The 21,052-nt window shown below is 48.1% G+C and overlaps 1 protein-coding gene across 1 annotated transcript in view; it reads right to left on the bottom strand.

Annotated features, from left to right (window-relative positions):
• Positions 1-21,052, bottom strand: part of agrn (agrin) — a gene marked incomplete at its 5' end in the record, with an annotated part of 139,563 nt that overhangs the window by 24,190 nt on the left and 94,321 nt on the right. The window contains 11 exons of the mRNA XM_079176891.1: positions 65-294; positions 890-1,105; positions 2,680-2,872; positions 4,350-4,829; positions 5,016-5,135; positions 6,595-6,709; positions 9,629-9,756; positions 13,272-13,397; positions 15,741-16,160; positions 20,461-20,566; positions 20,706-20,830. Coding sequence (XP_079033017.1) covers positions 65-294; positions 890-1,105; positions 2,680-2,872; positions 4,350-4,829; positions 5,016-5,135; positions 6,595-6,709; positions 9,629-9,756; positions 13,272-13,397; positions 15,741-16,160; positions 20,461-20,566; positions 20,706-20,830 — 2,259 coding nt within the window. The remainder of the gene's footprint in view (positions 1-64; positions 295-889; positions 1,106-2,679; positions 2,873-4,349; positions 4,830-5,015; positions 5,136-6,594; positions 6,710-9,628; positions 9,757-13,271; positions 13,398-15,740; positions 16,161-20,460; positions 20,567-20,705; positions 20,831-21,052) is intronic.

Genomic DNA, 21,052 nt, shown 5'->3' with positions numbered 1-21,052 from the left:
ATCAGGAGCTCTGCTGACCTGCACCGCTGCGGTACTGAAGCGTACTTTTTGTTGGCAACCTTACCCCAGAATCCTTTGCTGCACTTGCAGTGGAACATCTCCGCCTCCTTGACCTGGCATGCGGCGCTGTTCTTGCAGGGATTTGGCAGACAGGGGTTGTTGCCGCATTCGCCAACGCCGCTGCCGTACATGCTGTCGCCCCCGCTCTCCTGCAGGTTGAGCATCCGGTTGTTGACATCCAGCAAGCGGATGCAGCCCACTAGACCCGTGGCCACCGCTGTCCTTTCCCTCACACTGAAGACAAAAGAAGGGGAGTGAATGTACTGTTTGACACAGCCGAGAGCTACAATTATTCCACTACTGATAGTCACTTAGTAAAAACGAGCTTAGGGTAAAGGAGATGCTATTAAGCTGGCGATCATTTACAACATTACGATACCAGTGCCAATACCAGTACCCTTAAAGTGATACTGTTACCTGTAGAGTACTTCTTTTGATACTCAGGACCATACAAATAGTATGTTTTGTACACAGCTGGGTCTAGAAAGGATGACATCAGGTATCGTTTGACTGAAGAAGTTTCCATACTACTTGGTACTGGGTTATTTCGATGCGGAATAGCATATTCTTACTAATTATTATTGCACATTCAGAACAGACTTTTTTTGTTGACCAGGGCTCCCTTGATGGTAAATCTAAATCCATAGAGGTCAGTAAGTAGAGAGTTGGAAGCGGTCAACAAAATAGACAAAAAGCTGGATTAAAGTACTGGATTCAACATGAAACGCTGTAGATTAAAAGGTTTCAGTTAAGAGAAGCCACAGTTAATGGGCTTCCCTGCCCTGAATGTTACCACACACACTGTGTAGCTGTAGATAGACGGCCTTACTCCTGCTTTATGTCCTCGGTCACCCCGCCAATGAACAGGTCGGTGTCGAGGTTGAGGCCGTCCGTGCCTCGTGGACTCTCGCCCTCGTTGTGCGGCTCGTTGTCCACGCTCAGCATGGCGTTGCGCCGGTTGCGAGTCACCACCAGCTGATGCCAGCGGCCCTGATTGATTTGTACTTTGCTGACCACTGTGCCTGTGCCCGAACCCGTGTTGAACCTGAGAAGAGGAGATGCAAAGCATGTTCGTTCAGACAACCACTTTATACCTGTCGTGCACTTCATTTCTGTTCACAGCACTTAAGGAGGTTGTTTTCCACACGATAGTTTTGTTCTCTATCGAGCAGCGCCGAATGACGAGCAGAAATATCCTCACGCTTTGTCAACTAGACAAAAAGGGATGGAAGAAAGAAGGTACAGGACTTCCCATTAGGGATTCCCAAACTATTTGACTGGAATGAGGCAGTTACTCACTTAAAAACGGCATCTTCACACCCTCTTTTTAATTACAACCTTTTATCTAATGAGGTTTTGCTGAGATAAAGGCCGTATCATCACAGAAAAGAGCCGTCCTGTATGTGCTCCCACACATATGGTAGCATTAGCACAACCTGAGAGCAATTATCTGCCACAAATAATTAGTTCTTCTCCCCACGTCTTGGATTTGCAGAGCTGTGGGTGGTAATCTCACAGCTGTATTTCTGGAATTGAGGCGGGGCTCTTTTTCAAAGCACAAGTGACTAATGATCTCCTTTGGTTTGCTATTGATTTCCCTCTGAATGGAGAAATCTAACCTGGCCAGGTTTTTTTTGGGGGCGGGGGGGACTGAAAGGGCTTCGAGGGTTCAGGGTGAACCAAAAGACCCAAAAGATAAGGGAAGCGGATATTGTTTGAAATAGGTCCAAAAACAGACGCGGTGCAGAATCTCTAATTAGTCCATTCACGTCTCTGCTGAAGATGCTGCCTGCTTACCCCGAATGATTTTTTATTATGGATACAATTCCACTGCGGGGAAGAGATGAATACGTTTCTGCAGGTTTCTGGCAGGAAACGAGATCTCATGTCAGTCTACTACTAGATGCATATTGTTCAAATCCCGTTACACGTAGGTCCTAAAGGGGCGCTACATCAATTCAACCTGCCACAGACAATTAACTAGTCACAAGGACTGACACTGGTTTTCTGTCTGCAAGTCTTAAACTGAGGATATGGATATTGAATAATGAGGCTGTTTTCCAGGCAGACAGAGTATAATACACTATAGAGGTGCATTATGGGATGCATGGGATCCAACTTAAGGTAATTCATCACATTCCTGCCACATTCCTGTACGTCATTGCCTCCATCTGTAAAGACAAATGTTACATATACCTTAAATCTGTATATATGTGATTAAAAATACAAATGAAATGCCAAATGATGACACCCTGCACATATTTGCGTGCATATGTCCCCACCATCTGTAAATGTGATCATGCGAACAGCTTGTTTGCAAGTTTGAACACATTTCTGCCTTCGTAGTCCTAGTCTGCAAATCTGTCAAGAAGCTTCTGTGTCTTTTTTTTCCTTCTTCTTTTTTTCCTGGCGGTGGTGTTTCCAACATGTTTACTTGCTGTAATTATTTGCCTCATTATCTTCAGTGTTCCCTATTTGTTTTATTCTTATCTGCGCTCCTCTCTCAGCTGATGACCCCGTTATCGCCCACGGGGATCATTTAAGTTTTCGTCAAATTCTGATGGAACGAACAGCTGACGAGGTTCACTCGTCCCCCCCCCACACTCTCACAGCGCTCACCTGAGCTCCACCTTGCCGTTGACCAGAGCCAGGGAGATGAAGTCCTTCTTGCCCGTCTGGCCGTTGTAGAGCAGGAGGCCGGTCATCTCGGATGCTCTGAACTCCATGGCGATGCGGACCGTGTGATAGGCGCTCATGGTTGGGAAAGCCAAGTACGACTGGCCCCCAAATGACGGGATGAAGTATCTGATCACTGTGGAGGAATGAAGACAACAAGCCAATCCTGTCATTACTACATGAGTGGCTTTATTGCGGCGTAATAGGCGTTTAATGTGCATAATTAAGCGTGAGTGGAGGTGGGGGTGTGTCGCTGGCTCTTGATGGTGGAGAAATAAGCCTCTCTGTCAGTTTATTTCAGGAATGATGTTTTTCTCGAAAACGCTTGTTCGGCTTATCAAAAGGAGAAGGTTGAGAAAGAGGAGGAGGAGCTGATTTGTTCACACACATTGAAGCACTCATGCACACACACACACACAGAGGAAACCTTTGTTTTTTTCTGCCACTCTGCAATTATGATCATGATCATCCATTTTCTCCCCCCGGGCTCCTTTTCTCTCCGTCCATCTGTCTTTCTGTCCGTCTCTCTGAGGAGAATGGCAGCTGATGAGCTCCGTCGTTTCTAATGACTTGATTGATCTGGGGGAGGCCGCCGCGGAGTTTTCATGCGTGAGCGTGTGTTGTGCGTGACTTAATTCAGCCACTCGAAGACACACACTGATTCTCACCAGCTAATCCCCATCAAAGCAATTACTGTCAATTATCTTAAGATGCAGCTGCGTGAGGTTGCTCCTCGTCCCCCCAGAAAAATCCCAAAGAAGCGTAAAGAGACAAAAGAGTTGTGCTTCTCAAGAAGTTCTCCCTGATTTATGATTTTCTCCATGCTGCTGATTGGATTGTGTGTTGCCTTTGGTGAGCGGCTCAGCGGTTGCTCACTTCCAAGGTGTCGAACCTGTCGGAATCACTTGAGATGAGTTTGAGGCTTCATGTTGTGTGTGTGACTCAATCGCACCGAAACTTCTTTTGTTCTCAAGTTTTTTTTTGAAAACATCTAGTAGACGCTCCTCTGCGCTGAGCTCTGATTGCTGTTGTCTTGTTGAGCTTTAAACGACCCAATAAATCATCCGTGACGATATAACTCTGCATTTACATATTCCAGCACTAACCGAAAGTCATTACTCACACAGCTACTTAAGGTGTCACTTTGCAGCCACGTTGTGAAGCTACAATTAGACAAAACTACGGCCTAACAGAGGAAATGTGTCTTTTTCTTCTTTACGAGAAAAGTTTCATGAAATGAAACATTCCTTTTATATTTGATATATTTTTTTAAGTCATAATGCTGTGTTTCATGCTACTTTATAAATATATTAAAGCACCTAGGCAAGGTTAGTGGCGATTACAGAACAGCTAAACGGTATGATTGGCACAATGGAACGGGAGAGCCTAAAACCCTCTCAGTTGCTGCAAAAATCACTGTAAAAGTTTATCCTTTTATGGTTTCTTTGTCATTTCAAATTTCAATAGTGCAAAAAATTACAGTATAAGGAACGTCTGATCCAGCTTATTTTCTTAGATGTTTGAAATAAGCTTGAACCTTGAAACAGAGAGTAATAACAAATATGAGAGATGAAATGCCTCCTAATGTATGAAGACAAAGAAGCAACACTCACCCTTCTCACACACGGAGCCTCCTCGGCCGGCGGGGCACTTGCAGCTGAAGTCGTTGCCGTCGTCCTCGCAGGTGCCCCCGTGGAGGCACGGGTGGGAGCCGCAGGGCTTCTGTAGCTTGTGGTGAGGCCTGCCCCTGACATGAGCCGCGGTGGTTGCCGGATGCGTCGCGGTCGTGGTGACCGCCGCCGCCGCCGCCGCCGCTGCCGCCGCCGCTGCCGCCGTGGCGGTGGTTGGCAGTGGCGTGGTGACCGGCGCGGAGGTGGTGGTGGTACGCCTGCCATTGTAAGGCCTGCGGGTAGTGCCTGGCGGGCGACGGGTGATGTACGGGGAGGTCGGCGGAGGCCTGGTAGTCGTGGTGGTGGTGCTGGACGTGGTGGTGCTGGACGTGGCGGTGGTGGTGGTGGTGGTGGGAGCCGCTGTGGTGAATGACGCCGTAGTGGTGGTGGTAGTGGTGGTGAAGAAGGGGATGGAGGCGAGGCCTGTCAACGGAGAACAATAGAAATTAGACAAAGTAAAAGAAGATAAAGTCTGTTGAGCCTGCAGTCCTGAGGTTTTCCTGTTCAACACCCGTGAAACCTTTGATAAATCACCTCATGAATAACTTAAAACCCCCTTTTCATTTTATTAATCCACACACACTCCTGTTAAAACCCATACTGTATTACCATAATTGGTGAAGCGAATATTCTCGTCCTCCGGCTTCTTCACGGCGATGCTGGTCTCTTTAGAGGCCTTCAGCTGTTTCAGCAGGGCTCCTTCGATGTCCTCCACCGTGTATCTCGTATCTACAATAAACAAGAGGCACGACCATTCAGGACAAGGCCCCCGAGGAGCACTCCAAAGCAAATACGGGACTGTGCCGCTTCGGCTGAGCAATGTCTACATCAGAAAGCCCTGTGTATGACAGGTGGAGGATCTTCAGGGACCACTTGTCCCCCCACCTGCCGCTTGTCCCGCTTTTTTCCAGATGAATCGCTCTCATAACGTCTTGCTGCAGATGTTCGCTTTACAGGCCACGGAGGAGCGCCGCTCAGCGTTGCCCTGCACGAAGGTTATGAAGGACACTAAACGGCGGTTGTAAAATAAAAAAAAGTGGGACAGAATGGGGAGGGTGGAGTTCTGTTTGGTACAAAAGGAGCTTTAAGACCCAGTTGAGGCTTCAACCATATAATTTTGAACTGAATCCACATACAAAAACGACTAATGAGAAATCTGCATTCATTTGTTCTTTATGATAGTATAGGGTTGTGAATACAACATTAGTGATGTAAACAAACCTTTAACAGATCAAAAAAAGGACTAACTGCTCATGAATTGTTTTCCAGTGTTTGTTACTGTATTAAAACACCTGCCAATCAATTCAAGAGTAACAGCAGGTTCCATTTCTGTTGTGAATTTTGTCGGGCTGTTGGGCACACTAACTGTTCCTTTCAGCGCACAGGACACAAAGAGGCGATGAAACAGAGAACAACAGTCTCACCTTCACGGCCATTGAGGGAACACTGGGGCAAATTGTTGCAAGAGATCAAGTTGGCATCGAGAAGAAATTGAAAATGCCGAGGATGCACAATCCTCTAAATGTTGTTTTTTTAATAATAGAAGAGTTCTTAACCCGCATCCGGATCTGCATCAGAAATAATGTTTTTTTTTTGTGGAAAACACTTAACAATAAATGAATCTTGGCATTTAAATGAGTTTTTGTTGCTGCAGTAGTGCCTTCTGCACCGTGCACCGACTGTAGGGGCAAAATGCCGTGTGAGTGTGCAGCAGGTACAATATGATTGCTACTGCACAATTGTGTTGGGGAACAAGAGAACTGTACGGAATATTAGAAAAAAAAAAGGATCTAAAACCGCGACGCTCTAAATTTAGTGTGCACGTAGTTATATGTATATGAGGAGTAATACAAAATGAGGTGCTGGTGCAAGGAATCCAGTGGAACTCATTTTGCCTCTCCGCCTTACAGTCCAGGGGTTACGAGTGGAAATGTAAAGTGATTAACAAATGGTGAAATGGTGGCTAATTCAGCATAACAAATAATAATTAGGTCTTCCTTGGCCGGTGGGCTAACTTTCATCCCCATTTCATTTAAATCCAGTCAGATTTCTTTGCAGTTATCTGACTTGCTAAAAGACAAAAGGGGAACAAACCATAACTGAACCGCATACAGCTCTCTATTGGCAACTGTACTTCATCATTTTTCACTTTTTCAAATCTTCTGCTCCCTCTTCAGAGATCTCTCACCTGGTTTGAAGTGGGCCTCCACAAAGGCCAGGATGGAGTTGCTGGGAGCCAGGTTCCGGACACGAACGCTCATAAAGTCTTTGTGCGCCTCCGACTTCCTGAACAACTCATTGAGCTGAAGGAGGGAGAGAGACAGAGAGAGAGAGAGGGGGAGAGAGAGAGAAGAGATGATAAATGAGGCTGGTAATGAACTCCTCACTATCATAGCAGCGAGTCCATTTTCCAGAAGACTGTACTCTGTCTCCAAGGAAGAAAGACTGCCGCTCAAATTGGGGTGCAGAGAAAGAAACCTATCGGGTGCGGGTGCACAAATTGACATTTAGCTGCAGCCGTGGCATTAATCATAAAGACAAGTTTTCGGGAGGAGCTAAGATAAATGTCGCACAACCCTGACATGAGCTCCTGATTAGTTTCACTTCTGGTAACCAAGCGAACCCCCCCAATGTGTTTTTCAGCAGCTAGACTGAAGTTAGCCAGTAAATTAATTATTATATCTTGAAATTGAACCATTTTAATGCTAGGTACACATACAGTCAGTGTCACGGTGCTGGTGGATTAATCACATTCACACACTCGGGAGCAACATGAAACAGGAGGAAAATCCTCCGCCTCGTCCTCATTTCGGCTGCTGGTTGACATCCCGGGGGCCGCGGGGCCCCGGGATCCTCTGAGTGGATTTGTTTCCGTTGTTTGAACCCAGTGCTCCTCCACGCGCTGCGTCTGCTTCTCAAAAAAGGATCCCTCCCATTCTGTGATAATTGTACGAAAGAGGCATGTTCTGCTGGAGCTCTTGTGATTTGCGGTGAAAGTCATCATCTTGCTCATTCGAGTTTCAGTTCACAGATAAATATAGTTATGGTTCCTCCATTTTTTGATAGGTAATGCTAAGGTTTCCTACTAAGATATCGTACACCGTGAGGCACTAGAGACGCGAGCGCCAATGGAAGGAGCTGCTGATACACTGTTGATTCAGCACACTCAGTTCATCCTGAAGATTCAGATTATTCCCTTCATGAACTGAATGACTCCAATTTGTGGGCTGAGAGTGTAAAGGCAAATTAGACGGGTCAATAATAAAAATCCTCCAAAGCCGGCTTAGCAATGTGAACGATGGACAAACACTGACCTACAGAGGAAAAGCTCCTGTTCTCACGTTCATTTATTTACCAATCGTAACCGGTCGCTACAGAAATGTGCTGCGGCTTGATTCTGTGTGTGTGTGTGTGTGTGTTAAAGTGAGTGTTGGAAGATGAAGAGGGGGATGGCTGCTATCAAGTGGCACACCAGGCTTCAGAGGCGCCCAGGCTTGGAGTGTAACGAGCACACACACACTCACACACACTCAAAAATCGCTGTGAGGTAGTAGATTAGGTCCCAGTGGGGGCTAGTGACACCGATTCAACAGCTGGTAGATGTGTACTGTGTATACAGACACAAACGCGGGTACACACACACACACACACACACACACACACATACACACACAAACACGTCCCCATTTCATCAGAGGAGCGAGGCCCTGGCTTGACAACAGAGGCATTTGTTCAAAGGTCCGAGCTCAACCGAGAAAGCGGATTTCGAGCAGGCTGAACCGCGTACATGCTCTGTGCCCGCCTAACAGCAACCGCTATCTTGGCCATCCCAACTCCACGAGACTCATATCCGGAGCAAAGGCTTGATTTTTCAAATATCTGTAACATCTTAATTAATCTCACATGAGATGCTGCGTTCTGAAGTGCTTGGCGAGGCGATTGACAAATTAGTCTTTGCACGAGTCTGCAGAGAGCCGTTAGCTTTTTTCTTTTTTAGAGTTCTCTTAATAAACTTGGAGAGTTCTGGAGGCCTGGTGGAGGTTCTGTGCTTACTCAGCCCTAAAGCTTTTATGCTGTGCCTGGAATTAAAAGAGTCTGCCAAATGATGTGAAAGTCCTGAATCAGTCAGCAGAATATGTGAGGAAATTCGTAGTTTTGACACACACACACACACACACAGACACACACACACAGACACACACACACACACACACACACACACACACACACACACACACACACACACACACACACACACACACACACACACACACACACACACACAGTGTTATCCGGTGAAGCGTCTTGTTTTGCTAGGATAACTGGGTAAAAGAAAATGGAATTCAAACACCATATTCAGTTTGCCAATACTCCCCTTTTATTAAAAATCAAATATCAGCCAGGCTGTGTTGTCTCCCGCTGATATGATGTATGCTATGAGAATATATATTCTTTTATCATTGTTATTTTTCTATCAGATCTCCGTCCAGAGAAAGCACTCCAGCTCGGTGTGACAGAATATTACTCAGCAGCTTCAGGGGTGTCAAGTCTCTAAAACCTTGCAATGAAACCTGCCTGCCTGCCGGAGCTCAACGTTTGATTAGTCTGGCTCTAGGTGAAGGGCTTTAGTGTCTCAAGACGCTTTGAATGTTGTTTCAGAGGCTTGGCACTTTTTCTCTCTCGCCGTGAAGATTCTCGGGAAAAATGCAAGATTGAAAGCTAGACGATGTAACGTTTGCTGAACGGTCTCCACTGTGTGCAGAGGTGGCAATTGTCACTTGGGTCGGTTGCTTTACAGCGCTGTTAATTAAACAAACTAAAAGAGGCTAAAATGACTCAGTAGAACTGGCGGAAGCGGAGATCTGTGTTCTCTGTTGGCTCCTCACAAGAGACACCTTTCACTTTATGTAGTCATTTGATCCATCGTTAAAGCGCAAAAGCATTGACAAGTGAAGCTTTAAAGACATCGTCATTACGGGATCTTGGCTGAAAGCAAGCGAAATGGGACCGCGACATGAACTGTTCATGTGACGTGCTTTAAGTGTGTTAACGTTAGCCTCCATAAGCTACTGGTGACGCCAGACCAAGTAAACCCCCTCAGCGTATTAAATCAAGTCAGAGTCTCACTTTAACAAAGAAATGCAAGTTCATTTGGGAAAAACAATGTCTTTAGATGCAGATGTAGCCGACAAACAACGATAACGCTACTTGAATGCACTTACAGCGCTCTCTATGCTGCGGGCCGTCTCTCCGAACAGCTCCGACTTGGGGTCCTCCATCTCGCGGGTGTAGAAAATCTCCTGGCCCTCCACTTGGTCCAAGTGCAGGAAACCGCTGAACTTCATGGTGGCTGGAAGGAGAGGAGGCGAGGAAAGAGGATGTGACACAGAAACACCAACGCTCAAACCTTCTTCTATCACTCAGTTCCCGATGCCCTCACACAGTGCTCGTTTTTCAGGGTAGTGCCAGTTTCGGGTTAGTGATGGATTGTGTTGTTTGTGTGTGTTTTGACGAGGGGAGGTTAGTGAGTTTGTTGCTGATTGCGTGGGGGGTTTGAAGAGGGTCTGGAGTTTGGGTGGAGGTTGTGGTGGTGGAGGAGGTGGACCGTGAGACATGAGAGAAGGAAGGAAGGAAGGAAGGAACAAGGAAGCAAAGAGAAGGGGGAAATATGGGCCAGTTTTACCAGACTGAGACTCATCCCAAAAGCTGGCCGAGGCATGGAGGGCTGGGTAAAAAGACAACAAGTTAGACAGACACACAAATACATGAAGGAAAAAACAACACAGGCACTCTCAAGTACCTTCTTCAGGAAAGAGTGAGCCTCCCTGTGCGACCTTGGGGGTTATGTTGTCCAACATTTATCAGCTCTATACGTTGTTTTTTTTCCTGTACGGCTGTCAGAGAGACGGGAGCTTGAAATAAAGCTGAAAGCGGAGGGGATTTGTGTGCGTGTGCGAAGGTGGAGAACGGAGGAGCGTGCGAGGCGCTGATGCCACGCTTCCACGCCGCTCGTAATCAGCAGAACAAATTGCCCAAATCAATCACGGCTGCCCCTGCCTGAGCAACGCGAGGCGGAACCGGGAAGAGCACTTGTATGATTATCGTGAAAGATAGCCGTAATTGTCTCCTTAATGCCGCCAGATCGGTGACTGGCACAGCCTGTAAAAAATTGCGCGAAAAAGGACAGCAGACAGGCACCCGCCCCACTCGTGGTCCCCCCTGCCTCCCCTCTGGTCTTTACAGTGCTTTCAGGGGGCAGCACACAATCGATTCACATGCGGCGGCGGTGGCGGCCATAAAAAAACGAGGCAAATGGAGGTTTGGCCGATAAGAGAGAGAGAGAGGGGGGGGGGGGGATCTGACTTTTAATCTGCTAAGAGGACAAACATCAGAGAGGGTGATTTTCCGGCCCACTGCCGTGACGGACGTAGCGAGAGAAAGAAAGAGAGGGATGAAAGGAGGGACAGAGCTATTTGACTTATCAGATGCTGGTGAACTGTAAAGTGTAATGGATCTGTCAGACTTTCGCTGGCATATGGAAGAGTTTACAGTAGCTGGAGCTTTGCGTGTTATTAACTTTCACATGAGCATTTGCCGGTCATTTATCTTTGACGTCGTATGGATGCCGCTGCCTCGTTCAAATGTGACATATGGTGGACCTGCAGAGATTTCTCTTTAGCAACACATCAGACTAAGGGACCAGTGTTGCACTGAAGCCACAGAGACCTCAGAGGAGGATACCTCAATACCTGAACAAGTGAACCCAGAATGACCTCCATGAGCGAGTGGCCGCGTGGCCCCGAGCTCAACCTTGAGCCGCTTCACCTTTTGATGTTTCAATAAAATGTGAAGATTGGTACAGCCGAAAATTAGACCTTTTGCGCTTTGAGACCGCCGGGCGCACGTCGATACATCGGACGGTGCAGTGAGATGGCGGACGATTGATATTGTAGCGCGAGGGACGTGTCATTTCACTTCTAATGAGCAAAAAGGAGAAAAAAAGAGAAGAAGATCGGGACGTATCGATCAGCCTATCGCCTCTGCCTGCTTTTATTGGTGACACTTGAGCTGAATGAAGTATTGATCGCCGGTGCGCCGTCATTGTTGGCTGTGATAAATATTTACAGGCTTTAGTGGATTTGTTACAACTGTTGTCTTACAGCCAAAAGCTGTCACAGGCGTGCGTATACAGCACGTGCTTCTATCGTCTGGCTTTGGGCCCAAATGACTTCAAATCCAACCTCAACAGACGTGGCGATCCTTGTGTTCGGCTCTTAACTCCGTGAAACAAACAAACAAACAAACAGGCAGGCAGGCGGTCTGTGGAAGGCCAAAGGTGGCCTTGCATCTTCATGGATTGCGCGGTGCCGAACTCGTCTGGTTTATCGGAAGGATTTGGGACATTAGACGGGCCAGAAATGCAACTCTGCGCGCTAATTTGTGGCCTCAGCTCTTTGAATTCATGGCCTTGTGCTCCCATGGGAGCCGAGAAGAATCCCTCCTTTCACAATCAGTCAGACTAACACCGCTGGGACAAATAGAGGGCAGATTACAATGGTGGGACTGGGGGGGGGGGGAGATCGCGGAGCATATGGGAGAAAGAAGCCCTTTATCTTTATGAACGGAGTCTGGCAGAAGGCGCTGATTGGTACATCGGCGCGCGTCGGCTCTCTCGCCGCTCAACTCCAGAGAGAAATGAACTGATGCAAGACTGGAGTGAGATTGACTGAGTTGAGGGGAGAGAGTGAGATATAGTTCAAGGGGGAGCTACCAAATGATAAAGAGAAGAAGTTGTGTGTGTGTGTGTGTGTGTGGGGTAAAAGTAGAGGTGGGAGATTAAAATAAACAGAAAGTGAAAGAATAGAGACTAGAATAGAGACACTGATGGTTTTTCATAAACCGAGGCACATGGGCCCTAAAATATGAAGATGACTCAGGGTACGGCTAATATTAGAGTCAGTGTCGTCAAATTCATAACCACGAATTACTGATGTAACGCTTCCACTGTTTTGTTTTTATTTTTATTTCCTGCCACCTGCCAATATGATCATTTACATATGAGGGCGGTGATTCATGAAAGCGTCGCAGCGGAAAAAAAAATAGCACCTGTTCATCTGGTTGTTCAAGGCAGATGGCACAATATCACTATTCCCGAAGTAAACATTCAAAATGTCGTGTTGATTCTCAATGCATCCCAAAAAATGAAGTTACGGTTATAAATAGGAGAAAAGACGTTAGAAGGACAAAGATAGCCTTCTGCGCAGTCATTATAAAAACAGTTGATTATTCACATGAGCTGTCAGCTCTAAACACGAAGAGCAACAGAATGTCAAAGTGGGAATTCTGGGATTTCGTTCCATGAGTTGGAAAAGCTAAGAAGCTAAGCTAAAAGTTCATCCCTACAACATAAACATGCTCAACAATTTGTGGTGCAGAACGCTCCCTTTGTCTAGACAAAGAGGGTGAATGTTGTTATGTGAAAGAGCTGGGAAAATGCAAATCACTTTCGCTAAAACTATAAAGACGAAGTGTTAATAAGACCAGCCGTTTCCCTCTGGTTCCAGCCTTTATGCTAAGCTAGGCTAACCCTCTCCCGGCTCCAGCTCCATGCTTAACACACGGGCATGAACGTGGTACTGAACCTCTCATCTCGCTCTTGCAATCGGAAGTGTTGCAGCAGATTTACTGTAATCTTAGGATGTGGATGGCGAACCCCCAGGAACATGAAATGACAACAGGACATCAGCTCTAATAATAGAGTACCTGCTAAACAGGAGACAGACACACAGAGGAGGGAGAACAGGGTGATGGAGAGGAAATATTAAAGGCAGAGAAAGTGCTCTCTGAAGAGGCTTTTGGACTTACAGGGGCAGTTGGCGCCCTCTGGAGTGCTGGACGGTGTCTTGCCGTTGGGGCAGCAGCCGAACTCTGTGTTGTCGCAGGACGACCTGTCCTCGGCTGTGGGTACAGTGGTGGATGCCAGCGTGGGATCTGGGGGAGATACATAGGGGCTCATAATAATTCATGAAGCTTTAGAAAATGCATAAATTCAAGCCAGCATATATCGCTGAGAGCCAGAGGACAGAGAGACTTTTTTAGGCTCTGGCGATCGGCCGTGCTGCTGAGGTAAAGATCGGTTGTTTTCCCACAACTCGCTCTCGCCTCGGCAGATGGCCGTGAGTTTTCAGTCTGCTGACCTGTGATTGGACGCTAATAGAGGCATCTGTCGGGAGCGATTATATGGCATTTTCATGGGAATTGATTTTACACCTGGAACTCATTTTGTCAGGCAGAGAACACATAATGGGCACTGTTGCCAGTCATGTCACACACAGAGCACTTTATATGATGAGGGGATATGATAACTGCTCACTGCCGATTGGCTAGCACTTGCCTTCAAGGCTTCCGAGAAGAAAAGAAAAGAAAAAAAACATAGTCGTGTTTGTGTTACAGTCCCTGTATATCTGGCTATCTCGGGACATAAAAGACATTAAAGTGGCTGGGCTTTCTCCCTTTGAAGGATGACAGCGTGCAACGGCAGCGAAGCTCCGTCCTCGCTAATGATGGTGTTGGTGGAGGGGGTGTCTTGGTGGAAGCGGTGCGGTTTATGGCCGTACAGAGATTAGAAATAATCGTGGAGGCAAACAGCTAGGGGCTAAACAAGTCGTAAAGACGTCAGAGGCAAGGGACGTCCGGCTCAAGGACTCGCGGTCAAAGGAGGCGAGAGGAGGGAGGAGGGAGGAGGGAGGAGGGAGGAGGGAGGAGGGGGTTTATAGGGCATCTGTTGGCGTGCGGTCTGCAGATTTACAGATGCTGGGCCGGAGAGGAGAGCGCTGGTGGTGGGGGGGGGGGGGGGGGGAGGGCCGGTCACATTGGCAAGGGGACGCGGTATGACTCCAGTGGGAGCCATAAGAGCTGTCAAATAAATACACAGACACACACACACACACACACACACACAAGGCCACAAATAAGAGAAGATTTCAACAGAGAGCGGATACAAAAACAGGTAGAAACGCACACCTCTGGCCTGCTCACATTTATATACTCAGACAGTGATATGTGCACTCGGAATTGGACAAACTCAGTGGCATGAGGAGCGGAAGATAAGACTAACACACACACACACACACACACACACAAAACAAAGTGTCCTCAACATACATATACAAACAAACAAACACACAATTATGAAGACACACAGATTAGTGTAGATTTAAATATCCATGTTGAAATCTGCCCTGTACAATCTGTGTACGTCAGCAAGCACGCAGGGTAAAAACAAAAAAAACAAAAACATCAGAGTACGCTTCGGTACACATTCACTCGCACACAAAACACACAGACAGCCACGAGACACCGGGTCTCCTTGGCAGACAGGCTACATGCCTCTCGCGCCACCGAGCACTCTGGTCAGCCTCTGACAAGAGAATAAATCTAAGACTCAAGGAGAGGGAGGAGGAGGAGGAAGAGCCGAGGAAGAGCACGCCGGGGCCACGCTGTTCCATCAATCCTGTCCTGTTACTGCGACTGTCAGGCGATGTGGACGGATGGGTGGAAAACAACAAACAGAAAAATGAAAAAAAAGAAGGTCTGATTGAAAAGTCTCAGTCTTTCTCTTGTTGTCCCAGCACGAGGCCCAGAGAACGGCAGCCTGCTGTTACAGTCAGGAAGGCATGTCGAGAAAGATTTGACACGATACGCAGCCTCGACACACACACACACACACACACACACACACACACACACACACACACACACACACACACACACACACACACACACACACACACACACACACACACACACACACACACACACACACCTCAACCTCCCAGTCACATCGGCCTGTCAAGTCAGGCTCCAGAGATCCCCAGATGCGGGCCAGCAGTTTCATCTGGCCTGCCGAGCGTCTATTTTACAGAGCCTGGGTTTGTTTTTGCGAGCTGTTGAGAGCGAGCGCGCCTCGTTGGAATGGGAGGAAAGAGCATGGGTGATGTAGCAACGGTGACCCATGCAAATACGGTCTTTTCTGAAATTGAGATATACATCTTGTGCGAGTGGAAATGACACAAACGACATCTGTTTACAAAGACTCCTCTCCCCCTGCATGCCCGGCTTTGACATTTGTGTCCTCAAAGACAATTTGCATAGAGATAAAGAAGCCCGTGCTGATGTTAGCTTTCAATTAACAGATGATGGCATGGATGTGTTGGGATGTCAGCTAAGAAGAGACTATGAATTTGTCCAACCCCTTCTTGGGAGAAAGAAAAAGCCCCTCCCACACACCCCTCTAAGCATTATGGGTAATGAAGTGAAAGTGCAGTGATTTACCGACAGGCTCCTCTGCCCGGCGGTCCTCCATTGGGATGCCGCTACCTGCTTCCTCCTCCTGCTCCTCCTCTTCTTCTTCGGTCTGGTCGTCCCCGCTTGGCTCCCCGCTGCCCGAGTCCTCGAAGGAGCTGGCGGCGGCGGGAACGGGGCGGATGCGAGGGGAGCGGGCGGTGGCGGCGGCCTGCGGCTGGATGGGGGTGGAGTGGCGGTGGTTTGCTCGGTTGTGCATGAGGGTGGAAAAGTGGGTGGTGGCCGGGGGCCGCCCGGTGGTCTCCGTCACTTCCGTCCTCGGAGGCGGGATGGCCCACACCATGTTTGGGTGGAATGGGGCCTGGGTGGTGATGGTGGCGGCGGTGGTGGAGTCAGGGGTGGTGGCGGAGGGGTTGAGGGTGGGTCGGTCTGCCGGCTCAGAGATGGTTTCTGGTGGAGGGAAGGGGAGGAAGCAAGGAATGGATGAATGACTGGGCAAAGATGAAAATGTTTTGATTTCGCTTCACATAACTCCATTACAACCTCGAACATCACACCAAAGGAAATAAATACAACATTAGCCAATGAAGCACAACAAAGCCACTTAATGATCATCACAAACTAGTGTTGACAATAACTTTTTACCTCTGCATTTACCGAATCATTATGTCCTTTTTAATCGTCCAACCCTTTTCCCTGACGCTTAACAATAACATTATGAAATTACATTAGAAAATAACACACACACATATGCAGACTCCTGTTTGTAAAAGCAACCTCTGATTAAAAACCCGCAATGGATGGGATGTCAAGAATCAGACCTTAAGTAATGAAAGTGCATCCATATGCAGACTGGATAAGGAATACGCCAACAGATGACGTACTGCATTCAGAGCTATATGCACTGCAGAGTGGGTTTCGCCTTCAGATGAGTTATGTTGCCCAGACAGGGTTAAACTACTCCAGTCGGTGTCAATGCTTGTGTGGGCACACATATGGAATGTGTTTGTGTGCATGTGCGCGCTGTGCCAATGCACATGAATTATACATCCATATTCAAATGCTGCCCTCCAGTAGCAAAGCTTTAATCACCAACAGCCAGTGCCTTCCGGTGATGAATGATTGATAGAAATGGGGCAAAAGAAGCCGGCTTTAACTCCGGCTTCAAAGACGGAGCGCTGCATGCTGCTCGCGGAGAGCATGAGCATCCGTCAACGCCACCGCAAGCACGCTGCTGTTCAGCGGACGCACACAGGCGTGTGCGTGCACCCACACACACACACACACACACACACACACACACACACACACAAACATTTATTTAAAAATCCATCCAAATGAGGGAAGAGAGAAGAGGCTCTCTGCAGAGAGACCGTCATGCAAAAAGCTGTGGTGCAAAAGGACAAACTGTCTGCGATAAAAGAACGACAAATAGGACAAAAACTCCTGAGGGGAGAAGCGAGTTGGCGGGGAGATGCTACGTTAAGAGAGCGCTTCAGATTGAGCCGAGGCAAGCAGGCATGACAATACTGACGTTCATCCCACTGGTATAGGAGTGTGGGTGAAAATGAACAGATTAAAAAAAGACACACAAAAAAAACCTATACTGCCGATTTGCGCCTCATTAGGATTTGCCTAACATTATGTGTATAGGACTTAATTACACTGCTATAATCGCCTATTTGATTGGCAATTACTCACCGAGGTGCGAAATGCGATACCTATACCGAGACAGAAACAGCCCGGGAGACACTGGGGGGGGAGGGGGTCAGATTAGAGCTCGGCACATATTCGTATATAGAGGGGAGAGTCTTGGGAGTGTGCAGTGCACAGAGCAGCGATGCTATCGCCAAGAACGGTGGCGTGCGTTGCCTTTCCTCTTGGCTACACCTGTCAGTCAGGTGCCAAGCTTAGCGTCAGGCGGCTCGCTCCCTGGGAAGTATCTAATGTGTGTTTGTGTGTGTGTGCATATCTCGAGCAGCGAGCTCCGTGACATGGGATAAGGAAAGAAAAGAAACGCGTCTGAAAGAGGAAAGAGGGACTGGCAGCACAGTCTGTTCAGCTGATGTTCCTCTTAATCAGGTTTAACAGTCCTGTTTCTTGTGTGTGTGTGTGTGTGTGTGTGTGTGTGTGTGTGTGTGTGTGTGCTTATTTTCCTCTTTCCTCTCAGTGAAGCAATGGACAGTTATGTCACATGGTGGAGAGGGAAAAGAAGAAAAAAAATAATCACTGTCATCTCGCCTTGTCTCAACCGTGCAGTTATTGTTGAAAGCCGGTTATTAAGATTGTTTGAGGTGTCAGCCGCGCTCAGTGAGGAGGAGGAGGAGGAATCTGGATACAGGAGATCGGAAGGGGGAAAGACGAGGAAACCGCAAGAGCCAAGACGAAAATGATAAGAGAAAGGAAAAAAGAAAGCAGGTTAACAAAGCTGTAGCGGTGGGAGAGTATGGCAAGTCCAACAGTAGTGGGAACAGAATGAGGGATTGTGTAATGAGAGAAAATGTCAGGACACGGCGGGGAGATGGTGAAGGTAACAGACCTTAACACGCGGGGGCGGTGGGCTCCCGATGCCATATGCTGGCATTCGCTGCCAATTTGCCACAAACCTACAGGTGATAACGCCATATGGGAGAGGCAGGTCATTGCCAACTTGGTGGCCCTTCCCCCCCCCCCCCCTCCGGCATCAGAATTTGCTCATCGGTCCAAATGCCCTCCCTCTGATGCTTTATAACGCATAGCTCGAGAATATTTTTTCACCGCTTGGTTTCACAGATATGGCCTCATCTTTTGCTGAGCGAGAAAAACTCCCTCCCTATATACTCTGTAGCTGCGCTTTTTAGACTTCACAGAGAGCTGGGGTAACATCACAGTTTCTTTTCTTTCTTGCCACAAGCCAAGCACATTTTAAGGAGCTTCATCTTGCACGATTCTTTCACCAGTCTGCCCCATTAGTGGGCCGACTGTGCTGCAGTAGTCGCACTCTGTGGTGTCGTAAAAAAAAGTTGCGACAGATCAATGATGTAAAAGAAAAGGATCAATAGTCGCTCATTTATTCAGGCCCTTTTGGCATCGCTCTTTTGTGAGGTCGCATAGCAGCTCGGCGAGCATCCGCGTGCCACAGTGCTTGGAGGGCCTGGAGTCTGGGAGCACGGCATGTAAACAGCGGGAGGGGGGGGCGGAGGCAGAGCTGCGCCGCGGCGAGGGGCGGAGGCAGAGCAAATGCTAATTCGCACCCAGCCACACGTGAAATGAGCTCGAGATCTAACTCCCCCCCCCCCCGAGCCGACAGCGGTGGCGGCGGAGCAGCTACCCGCAGTGCGACCGCATCCGGGGGAAAAGAAATTAAAAGATCTTCTGTGGCTGCTGGTGGAGCCCAAGCGCTCGCCTGTCTCTTCCTCCCCTGAGGATTCAATATATAGAGAGAAAGAGAGAGTGAGCGAGAGAGAGAGAGAGAGAGAGAAAGAGAGTCCGCTGCGAGGCGTCTTGCCTTCTGTGTGCAGCATTGCTAGGTGAGGGATTACACACAACCCCGCATCTCTATTGCCAGGCAACAGAGGAATGTGAAACCAGACTGGATTTTGGCTCCTGTTTTCCCCCTCGTAACCCACGGGCACCGAATGTGCAAGTGCCAGATGTTCGGGGACTTATCAAAGCCTTGTCGATCACTCACTGAGCATATTTTCGGATTCTTTATCCGTGTACCTGCAACCACAGCTTAACACAGACCGTGTCAACAGCCCTGCACCCCCCCCAACCCCCCTTTTGGATATGACCTAGTTTGGGTCTGAAAAAGAGTGCTCAAAGGGAGATAAAGAGGGCTGGTGACACGGTATTTGATCTGTGCCCACTGAGCAAAGAGGTTGAATGAACATTTTTCCACCCCAAAAAATGCGAGGCACCTGGCAGTGGCTCGTGGCCAGAAGCATACAGCTGGCACTCGTCTTCTAGCCCCCCCCCCCCCCCCCCCCCCCCTCTGCTGAGCTTAGCCGGCGGCGTCTCTCTCGAACCCCGTTGTGAGTGCAAGCTGGCAGTCGGTGCGACAACTTCACTGTACATGAAAATCCCGCGGCCTTTGGCGCGCGTCCCAGCGCCTATTACACCGATCCAAACAATGTCTATCAGCATCTGGACCAAGCGGGCAAGACCTTTTACCTTTTACTCAGCACACACACACACATACACCGCGTCTATATCCGCCGTCAGAGCCGTTGTTTTCAAAACGCTGCAACATCTCTCTCTCTCTCTCTCTTGCTCTAACTTGCTCTCCAGAGTCGCACGTTATTTTTGCTCTCACCTGGCAGTGGTTCACGTGCAGAGGGAGGACGGGGCTCACTTTACCGTACTCTATGTACTAAATAGAAATAAAACTAAATAATTTGCTTTTAGACAATCCCAATCATGGAGCTTGAGAAAGGGTATTACAAAAAAGGAAAAAGCTGAATCCTCAGAGAGAGAACCTTAAGACAAATAACTCCTTACATGTGAGTTTGATCTTGTCCATGAATCTGAAATATGTCTTTTGAGAAAAGAAATATATCATGTATTTCTTCAGTCAAGGTAAATCTGCATACACGTTGCTGTGACTTTACTTTGGGAGGAAGGAAGAAGGAGGAAGGGAGGGAGGATATACAGCAGAAGGAGGACAATGTGTGGCCCTGTGGCACTGGTCATTATCTTTTGATCGGGGGGGGGGAGACACCAGTTCCAGACCGTGCGACGTGTGATGCATGGCACCTACGACGGGGCTCACCTGTGCACTGTCCAAAGTGTTGCACTGTGACGTCCTCGTCCTGCCTGCAGGCTATGGTCCTCAGCTGGCACTGGTCGGCATAGGTCACCCCATCTGAGCCGCACACCTGCTCCACAGTGACAGAGACGGAGAGCGTTGGGAGACGGGAACACACATTAACTCCCCCGCAGGCCACCGACACGATGTCTTCCCGTCGCAAAACTTCTTATTCCTTACTGTAAGTGCAGACGGTTTGAAAGACCCACCTTGGTTTTGTTTTTCTCGTCGCAGTCCGTCGGGGGGCACTCGCAGTGGGCTTGGCCGCTCACCTCCATGCAAGTAGCTCCGAAGAGGCAGACTAACTCGTCGCATGAAGCCGGGGCCTCGGGACCTGTGGGAAGAAAAGGGAGTCTGTGCTGTTACAAGTTCCGTACGGTCCCGTAATCACACAGCTCACAGCAACGGCAGTGTGGATCTAAATTAGAAAGATACATTTGCATGCATATTTAAAGCTAAACTTTCACAATTACAGAACGTTCTGCGTATGTTTACTAAAAAATAAATGAGATTGATTTCTCAAAATCTATAAATCATTATTCAATATTAAGAGTAA

Source organism: Pholis gunnellus (assembly GCF_910591455.1).
Source record: "Pholis gunnellus genome assembly, chromosome: 2".
Lineage (NCBI taxonomy): Eukaryota > Metazoa > Chordata > Actinopteri > Perciformes > Pholidae > Pholis > Pholis gunnellus.
The sequence above is the reverse complement of the archived record's forward strand: the minus strand, read 5'-3'. Positions and strand labels throughout refer to the sequence as shown.